At 37.4% G+C, this 12,026-nt stretch overlaps 1 protein-coding gene across 1 annotated transcript in view; it reads right to left on the reverse strand.

The window, feature by feature from the left end:
• pard6a (par-6 family cell polarity regulator alpha) overlaps nt 1–3,352 on the reverse strand; it is a 35,004-nt gene extending 31,652 nt beyond the window's left edge. Inside the window, exon 1 of the mRNA XM_067390396.1 lies at nt 3,157–3,352. Within this exon, the coding sequence (XP_067246497.1) occupies nt 3,157–3,219 (63 nt within the window). The 5' untranslated portion in view covers nt 3,220–3,352. The remainder of the gene's footprint in view (nt 1–3,156) is intronic.
• Between the last annotated feature and the right edge of the window lie 8,674 nt (nt 3,353–12,026).

Genomic DNA, 12,026 nt, shown 5'->3' on the forward strand with positions numbered 1-12,026 from the left:
TATGGACTTTTTTTCATCAAAAAATATCCTAATTTGTAGGGCTGGGTATTGACAATTTTCACGATTTGCTTCGATTCCTATTCACGTGCTTTCGATTCGATTACGATTCCATTCGATTTGATATCGATTATTTTGGATGTAATATTTCAGTTACAGTACATGGCAAATTTTCTAGAGGAAAAAAATCTCTCAACTAATGCTGTAAACTACACATGGGAGTCATTTGGTACTACTACAATAATAGTGAAGGTTAAATTAACTTATTTATATACAAACACTTAAAGGTGCCATCGAATGAAACATTTAATTCACCTCGGCATAGTTAAATAACAAGAGTTCAGTACATGGAAATGACATACAGTGAGTCTCAAACTCCATTGTTTCCTCCTCCTTATATAAATCTCATTTGTTTAAAAGACCTCCGAAGAACAGGCGAATCTCAACATAACACCGACTGTTATGTAACAGTCGAGATCATTAATATGTACGCCCCCAATATTTGCATACCAGCCCATGTTCAAGGCATTCGACAAGGGCAGTCAGTATTAACGTCTGGATGTGCACAGCTGAATCATCAGACTAGGTAAGCAAGCAAGAACAATAGCAAAAAATGGCAGATGGAGCGATAATAACTGACATGATCCATGATTACATGGTATTTTTAGTGATATTTGTAAACTGTCTTTCTAAATGTTTCGTTAGCATGTTGCTAATGTACTGTTAAATGTGGTTAAAGTTACCATCGTTTCTTACTGTATTCACGGAGACAAGAGCCGTCATTATTTTCATTATTAAACACTTGCAGTCTGTATAATTCATAAACAACTTCATTCTTTATAAATCTCTCCAACAGTGTAGCATTAGCCATTAGCCACGGAGCACAGCCTCAAACTCATTCAGAATCAAATGTAAACATCCAAATAAATACTATACTCACAGGAATGGATGTATGCATGCAGCATGAATGACAAACACTTTGTAAAGATCCATTTTGAGGGTTATATTAGCTGTGTGAACTTTATTTATGCTGGTTAAGGCAGTCGAGAGCTCGGGGGAGGGGGAGTGCGAGATTTAAAGGGGCTGCGCACTGAATCGGTGCATATATAATTATGGGTCAAAATAGGCAGTTAAAAAAATTAATAAAAACAAATCTATGGGGTATTTTGAGCTGAAACTTCACAGACACATTCAGGGGACACCTTAGACTTATATTACATCTTGTTAAAACTGGTTCTAGGGCACCTTTAAATTACACTCAATGATGATTTTATTATAAATAAAGTTTAGAATTACATAATCATATTTCTACTCCAATTCGTTTTTTTGAAATATAAACATTTAAATCGTGGCTGTCATGACTGATTTATTCAAACATGCATTAAATATTGAAGAACATTAAAAAATTATAATGTAAAACAGTGCATAGCTATATTTATCAGAATGCTGCTTTCTAGAGCACACTTTTCTAGCTGACTAATGAGTTTATGGTCACTGAATATGTTTTTTTGAGGTAAATGTGTTTACATTGTTTACAAGCTGTTTTATTGATGTTTTTCCGAGGTTGAAACACTGATTAAGCGATTACACAAGACATGATACGGATTTCAGTAAGTTGATACAGTAGTATCTTTTAACATACCTTCAGATGTTTATTTCAGGCTGTAACTGGTATGAAAGCGGAGGAGAGGATGTTCACATGCGCTCGTGCTGCCCCTTCTCTTTAACTGAGAGACGCTAAAGCGATCTGTCACGCCACATTAAACAGCCCCAAAACAGTTTTTATGTTTTGAATCTCATTATAAGATAGACGTCATTTGAAATCTGAGACTTTGCTTCATATCAAAAGTAACAAAGCACAAAGATTATTGCGATTTATTGGATCAGAGGTGCGCTATTCTGTTCATTCATCAACTGAAAACAGATTCTTGGGATTTAAGAATCGATATCGGTTTGTAAAAATGAGAATCGATTAAAATCGAGAAATTGGTATTTTTTACACAGCCCTACTAATTTGTGTTCCGAACGGGTGTGGAACGACATGAGGGTGAGTAATGACAGAATTTTTAATTTGGGGTGAACTAACCATTTAAATGATTTAAAATAAGCAAAATCAACTAAAAATCTTTCCCCCGCTAATTTTTCACCCTAATAATTGTTCACATTTATCTAGGTTTTTTTCCCCCGACCAATTAATATTTGTTCAACCAACTGAACCAAGCCTCTTCTCATCGACTAGCATTTGGTCGACTATTATGAGGCAGCCCTAAAGATTAGTGATATTTATCATTGCACGGTTCACGGATGTATCACGAAATGAAAAATCCGAATTTGATCTGGAGCCGGCAGATTTGACAGAACGCTTTGACGCTCCGCTCCGCTCATAAACATCGATCCAGTCCGGCTTTTAGTGTGTGTTGCTTGGCGACACTCGAAGCTTGATGTTTTGGCTTCTTTATTAGGAACAATTTTCACCAGCAGAGAAGAAATACACAAATTAACTGGTTAATAATTGTCTGAAACGTTAGATATTTAAATATTTAGAGAGCAATATCGTGCTGTAGCACTCAACATCAGCAAGGTTATGATTACCTGTGGCCTCGTGCCAGCTGAATTCCAAACAAACAAATTGTTTTATTGCTTATTAATACCTGCTTATTTGATTTGAAGAAAAACAGGCGAATTTATCTTGGGTTAATACCCTGAACAAGCGTCTTATCGAGTTTATGTAGTACACAGCTCTGCTAATTTGCCTCTCAAATGCATCATTACGACCTGATTCTTCTTGGACTGCGGGATTCGGTTCTTCGTTATTGGTGTGTAACATGCATAATCAATCAACAGGGCCTCATTGCGCACGTCTGTATATTAGTAGGGTCCTTCACACTGCACCAGAACCGCATATCACATCACACGAACCGAACAGAGACCTGCTGTCATAATGATCCCAGCCAAACGCGCTCGTCTCGCGCCTCGTAGTCTGACACATACAGCACCATCAGCGTTTCTCTCTATGGATGGATTAGTACACAAACCCCTACCCTGATGCGCCGGATTGAAAACCCTCCAATTACCCCGTGGAGGGCTGCGTAAACAGCAGTGTTTACATACGCACGCTGTCAAACGCAGCCTAATGCAACATTTATGGGATGCACTTACTTTGCTCTTCACCTCCACCACACTCTCCTCGTTTTTCAACGGCGTCCTGTGATGCCGTGACATGTTTGCGGTATGTATATTCCCACGGGCAGTATCGCACTAGAGTGCCCCTAGATACTGGAGTCAGCAGCCAGAGATCGTGTGCGCAGCATGAGTGAACTGACAGTCGCGATCCGCAGTACTGCTTCACAGGCACGGTCTGATTTGTTAGAGCGGTTCGCCCGGGGGTGGGCGGAGCTTGCGGCTTTCAATAACACTGACGTCAAGCGGACCGCCGTTAGAAGGCGTGGCCGTGCGTAATTGTCACATGTAAGCCTACTGTTCCTTTGACTTGACCCCTCAGGGTGTGATATAAAAATTCCTCATGACTCAGTGAACTCATAGTGTTAAAAGATAATAATAAACAACATTAAATGACGTCGTGACCGATAAGAGAAGGCTCAGCAAAATTGCCATTCTCCAGATCCTCAGGTTTAAAAATATCAGTTTTGTGATTTCTTGCCAGATGCATGGTGTCTTTCCATTGCATTGGAAATCATGAACCTTAGGGGAGACTGGGGCTAGTCGTCACAGGGAAGATTTTTTGAGTCAACTTCTATATTAGCACATATAAGAAATATTAAACACCTTTTGTAAAATCATGATTCAGTTATGGGGCATGTTGTCCCACTTTATGGGGTAAGCTGTCACAATGAAACCTGACTTAACTTATAATAAGCTTTAAATGAACTTGACTTATAATAAGCTTTAAATTAAGTAAAATAATTAGAAAACATGGAACAAATAGCAAAAATACAAAATTTGACACTGTGACAACTTGCCCCCTGTTGTCCAGCATAATTTTCAAAGGCTCCCCATATGAAGTAAGATATTTCCTTATATTATTATATAATAATGTCAAAGCTGCTTGTTTTTAATCTGAATATGTATGTATATATATATATATATATATATATATATATATATATATATATATATATATATGAAGACTTCAGATGCAAAAGCCTCTAAGTGCCATCTGAACTTTACTTCTAAAATGAGCATTTTTATCAAGCTCATATTTTTAGGTTCAGTAATTTCATAAATAGGTCCTTTTCATTGCCATTAAAGTGAAGTAACTGAACATAAACATACAAGCTTAATATAAAGGGCTCATTTTATAAGAAAATGTCATATGGCATTTAGAGGCTTTTGCATCTGAATCTTCATATATATATATATATATATACACACACATATACAGCTATGGAAAAAAAATAAGAGACCACTTAACATTGATTTCTGAACTTGGAGTGGTCTCTTAATTTTTCCATAGCTGTATATATATATATATGTGTGTGTGTGTATACATACATGTATACAGTAGAAAAAAGTTCATCAAAATTGTACTAAGAAGGAGGTTTTAGGACAACTTTGATGCAAGTACCACTGTATCTTCTGTATCTCTCTCTCTCTCTCTCTCTCTCTCTCTCTCTCTCTTATATATATATATAATAAAGACATTGACATTATGATAGCAGAAACAGAAATGGGAAAACAAAACAGAAACAAAAGTTAATAGAAAAAAAGTTTTCCCAAAATCATTTTAATTTATTATTAATAAAATTAATATTAATTGTATTAATTATAGCATTCATTTAAATAATTGGTAGCCATCCTGCTGTCCCGTTGGAAGTCTGCTGAGGCCCCCTATAGGTCCTGACCCCCTGGTTGAAAACCGCTGTTGATTTTATACCAGAACAGATATAATTCGATTTCCCCTCATATTTCCAAGAAGAGTACACCTTAAGGTTTAGATAATACTAGAAATGAGAGAACTTTGCACACATAAAGTTTCTAAAAATAAACGTTTAACACAAAGTCATCTGCATACAAAAATGTGACATTTGCTCACTAGATCCCCCAGTCTTTTTCCCTTTAGTCTGTTTCAGCCACTGGTCTTAATTAAATCTTCCCTTTCTTATGTTTTCCTTGTTGTGTGTCCAGTCTCTGCTCCGCACACCCTCTCCACGGGCCTCTCTCCAGCTCAGATGATGATGGAAAGCAGAAGAATGCCGGAATGTGGAGGGAGATGATAATCCTGGTTGCTCATCGCAACGGTCAGTACTTTGATCTACTCTGCATTTGGTCTAGACCCAACAATTTCCTGGAATATAGCATAGAAATTAAGTTTGAGTACATGTGTATTGGTGGCTCAGCTGACCTGTGAAGTATTTGAAAAGGGGGTGTTTTGGACAGTCTTCAGACAACATTTTTGAACTCTTTTACATTTGATTATTCTTGGGGACATTAAATGCCTGGAGAATTTTTAAAATATCTTTCTGACACCTGACCAAGTAGGTAAAGTTATCTCCTCTGGTTCATACATGTACTCATACTTAAAGTATTTAACCTGTCAAACCAGATGTTTGTTAGATAAGTTCCTGCTGAGGCTTGAGGTCTGTGGAGTGACGTTTCGCATGAGAAGCAGAAACTCAAGAAGCAGTTTAGAGTTAGTTGTCCTTTCTAAAATGACTCACTGTAATCGTATATCACCACAGGAAGACACGTATTACGCGTCGCAGAAGGACAGAGGTGGAGGTGATGGGGGCTTCAAAATACAGAGACTCGGGTGGTATACCTGGGGTTTACTGTTTAAACAGGTGAATGGGTCCATTATACTCATCCACTGAGTATTAGTTTCTAAAACAACATCACTATTTAAGTTTGTAGTTTCTTAGGTGATGGATGCTTAAGAATGTGAGCTATCCAGGAGAGGTCTGGTTAGTACAAGCTGATAAGATATGTAATACTCCCACCTCTGCTCTTCATCAGGCCTCATATAATCGAGGAAATAAGAGGTGAAACTGCACTTGAATTATCAGAAATTGTTGTCATCATGACCTGTTTTGTTTTTTTGTTTTTGAGAGAGAGAGAGAGAGAGAGAATGTGGCAGATGATTTACTAATTTCCTGTAATCTGTCAGCGAATGGCTCACATTTTACTTCTTGATCTCAAATGAAGCAGGCACCATCTACAAATAAAGATATGCAGTACAAATTATGTCCTTTAAAGTCATTTTAAGCCGGATATAACCAGTTGGTTTAGATAAGTGACTTTTCATATGAAAAAGTAGCCTCCTAACAGAATAGATCTTACTCGCCCTCTCACATGAAATTACATAGATGTCTCATACCTCAGTCATGTCAGCAGAATGAACAAACATGCCGATCATACCTGTCTGGAATCACAAGTATTTTTTTGTTCTCTGACCAAGCACTGAATTATTCAACTCAGGTGTTTACAACCCTTTTACCTACTTGAGATTGTGTTCAAACAGAATGATCATTTCAATCACAAAGAGTCAATGCGCGAATGCTTTCACCGTAGATAATAATAAGAAATGTTTCTTGAGCAGCAAATCAGCATATTACAATGATTTCTGAAGAATCATGTCACACTGAAGACTGGAGTAATGATGCTGAAAATTCAGCTGTGCGGTCACAAGAATAAATTACATTTTAAAATATATTCAAGTAGAAAAATATATATTTTATATATATATATATATATATATATATATATATATATATATATATATATATATATATATATATATATATATATATATATAGTAATATTTCACAATGTTACTGTTTTACTGTATTTTTGATCAAATAAATGTAACTTTGGTGTGCATAAGAGACTTACCGACCGAACTTTTGAACAGTAGTGTAGATGGTGTGACAGTGGACATGTGACGAGCAACTAACACCTGGTGAAATTGTTCAAAATAGCGTTCTAGCTTGCAACTAAAATGGTCGCAAATGTAACTAAATTCAATTAAAAAATTACATTACAACCGGGACAACTTTGTGTGCATCTCTATATCAGTAACAGCATGAGCCGCGGTGTCCATTTCATAAACAAATGAGTCTTATGAAATGGTTCTGTTTAATGAGTACAAAGAATTAACAGTACTGAATCTGACTCATTCAGTCAGTAAACCGTTCAGAGGCGTTATTAAACTCTAAATGAACTACAGATAATTTTTCGGATAAGGCTGATGAACCAAGAAACATTAGTAGTAATTAAAGATATATATGTTTTGTTGTAAGGAATGTTGTAAAAAAAAATAATTCAAATAATATACAGAACAATAAATGTGGTCATTTTTTAGAGGTTTAGAGGTTGAATCAGTTGTCAGAGAAACTTAAAGGGATCATGACCTTCATTCTGATTCGCTGTGCAAGATGTGTAACATGTTGGGACCACAATCAACACATTATATAGACAGGCAGAAATATTCATAGAAAACAGATTGACATTGATGTGGCACAAATACAGTCAGTATGACTACAATGGCAGCATCAAATTAATCAAATTAGTAATGTAATCTATTACACTGCACATTGAATGTTATATAATCTGACTACTTTTAGATTACTTTTTGATTACTTCTGACTCCTTTATCACATTAATTTGAATAGGATAATCTTGTGCCATATTGATGTAAAAATACAATGCGAAAAAATAAAACATTTTATGATTAACAAGTGCATTGAAGTGCATTAAATATATCACGTCAGTGTATCTCAGACTGGGGTTCGTGAGTTTAATGAAAAGCTATTAAAGTCCCCATGTGGTGAAAATCAAGTTTTTAATGTTGTTTGTTTGTCTCTGTGGTGTTTTTAATTTGCTTTAAGACAAACCATGTGCAATTCAACACCATTGCTGAGTATTTTCTCTTTAAAACTACAATGATCTAAAGACGGTTTGAAATTGCTGGTGTTTCTTGTGTCACAAGCTACCTAGTAACCAATCAAGTCAACGTGCCAGCAGGCTGAATCTGAAGCAGGGGAGTCTCAAGAAAAGCCAGGTTATCCTGGTGTATTTTTCTGTTGATATCAAAAATAGTAGATTTAGCAATATAGTGGGTGTATGATGTACAAACCCGATTCCAAAAAAGTTGGGACACTGTACAAACTGTGAATAAAAACAGAATGCAATGATGTGGAAGTTTCAAATTTCAATATTTTATTCAGAATACAACATAGATGACATATCAAATGTTTAAACTGAAAAATAAGTTGATTTTAAACTGAAAAATAAGTTGATTTTAAATTTCATGGCATCAACACCTCTCAAAAAAGTTGGGACAAGGCCATGTTTACCACTGTGTGGCATCCCCTCTTCTTTTTATAACAGTCTGCAAGCATCTGGGGACTGAGGAGACAAGTTGCTCAAGTTTAGGAATAGGAATGTTGTCACATTCTTGTCTAATACAGGCTTCTAGTTGCTCAACTGTCTTGGGTCTTCTTTGTCGCATCTTCCTCTTTATGATGCACCAAATGTTTTCTATGGGTGAAAGATCTGGACTGCAGGCTGGCCATTTCAGTACCCAGATCCTTCTTCTACGCAGCCATGATGTTGTAATTGATGCAGTATGTGATCTGGCATTGTCATGTTGGAAAATGCAGGGTTTTCCCTGAAAGAGACAATGTCTGGATGGGAGCATATGTTGTTCTAGAACTTGGATATACGTTTCAGCATTGATGGTGCCTTTCCAGATGTGTAAGCTGCCCATGCCACACGCACTCACGCAACCCCATACCATCAGAGATGCAGTCTTCTGAACTGAGCGCTGATAACAAATTCCCTCACAGCAAAAGAACTTATAAAAAGAACTTGGGTATCGTGGCTTCCGGAACGCATCCGCGAACTGACCCCTATCGGCGTCTACTTGCACGCAGTGAAGGATCCGCAACGAAGGTGGATCACGGACCCGCCGTGGCCGTTAAAACCTTACCTCCACGGCGTGTCCGTTTGGGACCCGCAAATTGATACAACCGCTACAGTAAAGGCGCGTGCGCGTCCGCAGATCTGACATGGGTCTGCTCAGGATTCGCCGATTGTTTTACGGCGCCACCCAGAGGCGGAGCTGATCCTCTGGGCAGCGCGAAAACGAATGTGACAGTCACGCGGGTTTGGCGACTGCAGATCCGCCTAGGAGTCTCCTGCTGTGGGGGTTGGGTTGTCCTTGTCCTCGTTAGTCCGGAGTTTTCCAAAAAGAACTTCAAATTTTGATTCGTCTGACCACAGAACAGTTTTCCACTTTGCCACAGTCCATTTTAAATGAGCCTTGGCCCAGAGAAAACGCCTGCGCTTCTGGATCATGTTTAGATATGGTTTCTTTTTTGACCTCTAGTGTTTTAGCTGGCAACGGCGAATGGCACGGTGGATTGTGTTCACCGACAATGTTTTCTGGAAGTATTCCTGAGCCCATGTTGTGATTTCCATTACAGTAGCATTCCTGTATGTGATGCAGTGCCGTCTAAGAGCCCGAAGATCACGGGCATCCAGTATGGTTTTCCGGCCTTGACCCTTATGCACAGAGATTGTTCCAGATTCTCTGAATCTTTGGATGATATTATGCACTGTAGGTGATGATAACTTCAAACTCTTTGCAATTTTTCTCTGAGAAACTCTGATATTGCTCCACTATTTTTCACCGCAGCATTGGGGGAATTGGTGATCCTCTGCCCATCTTGACTTCTGAGAGACACTGCCACTCTGAGAGGCTCTTTTTATACCCAATCATGTCGCCAATTGACCTAATAAGTTGCAAATTGGTCTTCCAGCTGTTCCTTATATGTACATTTAACTTTTCCAGCCTCTTATTGCTACCTGTCACAACGTTTTTGGAATGTGTAGCGCTCATGAAATCCAAAATGAGCCAATATTTGGCATGCCATTTCAAAATGTCCGGCATAGTAAAAAGTGATACCATTGTGCAGCGTTTACCTCAGTAAGTTGACCGAGTGGATCTCTGAGCTTGTGGGAATGAGTGGAGGCGGGGCTAATTGGCATATTCATAGATCAATGTAACTAAATGAAGCAAGTGTGTAGAGTTAAATTCAAGCTATTTTAAGGCATGAAGACATTTTTTCAAAGGAAAAAAACATTTAAATATGTCATTTTGGTGATCAAAGATGAGTTTTAAGGGATAAAATTATTGACTACAGGGGGACTTTAAGTAATTAAATTAAAATTATAATTAAAATAATTAAAATTAAACTAAATAATTTACTGCCACTGTGAGAATATCATATAATCATGTAATCAATAAAAGTTACTGTAGTGTGATTACGAGTATTTAAAAACATAATATAATCTAATTACAAGTACTTCATTATTGATTACGTAATGCATATTACATGTAATCAGGTATTACCCAGTACTGTGTATATATATATATATATATATATATATATATATATATATATATATATATATATATATAATATATAATATATAATATATACACACACACACAGACTTATATTTATATATATATTGGAGGATATTTGCTTAAAGTGTGCCATTTGAGCATCATTTCCTGTTCTCTCAGTTTAGATTCCCAACACAGCATGATTGGAACATGAAGTCTTTCGTGGCGCTCCAAACATGGAAATGACGTAGTAAGTATAGACCAGCTTTCATTAATGTTTGATGAGGAACGAGGCTGGTGATATTTTTAATACAGGGACACTCAGTACTGCTAAAACTGTTCACGCACCAAAGATACGCTCGGACGTACAGGTTGTGAGGAAAGAAACGTGGAATGTTTGTGTGGGTTTTCGAGGTGTGTGTGCATTTATGTGTAAGGAATGCTGCCAGACTAGCTGGTACACTCCACTTTGAGGACTCTACATTCCCCTGGCTCTCTCACATCCCTCAGCAGGTTACCAGACCCAAGCCGCCAGCCGTCAGCCTCTCAGCTGCCTACCCAGCATTCCACAGGCTTTAGCTTAAAGAAAAAAAAGAATTCCTGGCGTGGTATGATTGGCCTCTAGCTTGAGGCTCATGCCCTCTGTACTGTCACACAACTCATACGAACAGGCCAAGAGACAGGGAATCGCTGACTAGTCATGACATATGCAAGTTTGCTGTAGGAAATTTAAGGATGTCCACCTGTGCATGGCCTGAACATGTAGGATCGATTTACTATATTCCTTTCTACAGCTGTTTTGAATTATTTTTTGGCTTTCTGGTCAATAAGTCCTTGCCACCTTCCCAGACTGGCATCGTTTTAGTCAGTATGATGGAGGTACATGAATATTGGCCACTGGCCTCCCATCTGAAATCTGAGAGCTCAAGCTGGAATGTGAGACGTCACCTGGTCACCATGGTTACGTGTCTGTATCAGCTGCTCTTTGTCCTAGTTTGAGAGGACGGGCTGTTTTGTGTTTTCCTTTGTTGTGAGTGCTTGTGAACAGGTATGAGAGTGAGTATGGGGCAGTTATAGTCTGTTTTGTGTCTCTTTTTTGTTTGTGTGTGATAAAAGATCAGTCAGATGACCTTGAACTTGGAAAAAAAAAATGTTTAAAGAAAGTTTACTCAGTTCCATATTATTTTACACAGACAATTGTTCATTCAGGCAGTGTTTTTTAACCATATTTTTTTACCCTGGTGACATAAGTAATTATGTTGTGCCACCTAGTGGCCATAATGTCTAATTTTATTTACTTCTGCAATATATTGTCAGCATCCTGATTAGAATGTCCTGTCAGAAAAAAAAATATATAATATAGTCTGAGTTCCTTAAATCTGCTTTAACTTTTTGTAAACATTTTAAACAGTTTTTTCATTAAATGCCATACGATTTTTTGGTTTTTTAAAAAAGTATTTTTGATGAAATCCGAGAGGTTTTTTTTATCCCCCATAGAAAGCAAGGTCCAGAAAAGTTGTAAAGACATCATTAAAATAGTCCATGTGACTACAGTTGTTCAACCCTGAATGTTTTGAAGCAACAAGAATACTTTTTGTGCGCAAAAACAAAACAAAAATAACGACTTTATTCAACAAATTTGTCTCTTCCCTGTCATTCT

The sequence above is a fragment of the Chanodichthys erythropterus genome, chromosome 7, assembly GCF_024489055.1.
Source record: "Chanodichthys erythropterus isolate Z2021 chromosome 7, ASM2448905v1, whole genome shotgun sequence".
Taxonomy (NCBI): domain Eukaryota; kingdom Metazoa; phylum Chordata; class Actinopteri; order Cypriniformes; family Xenocyprididae; genus Chanodichthys; species Chanodichthys erythropterus.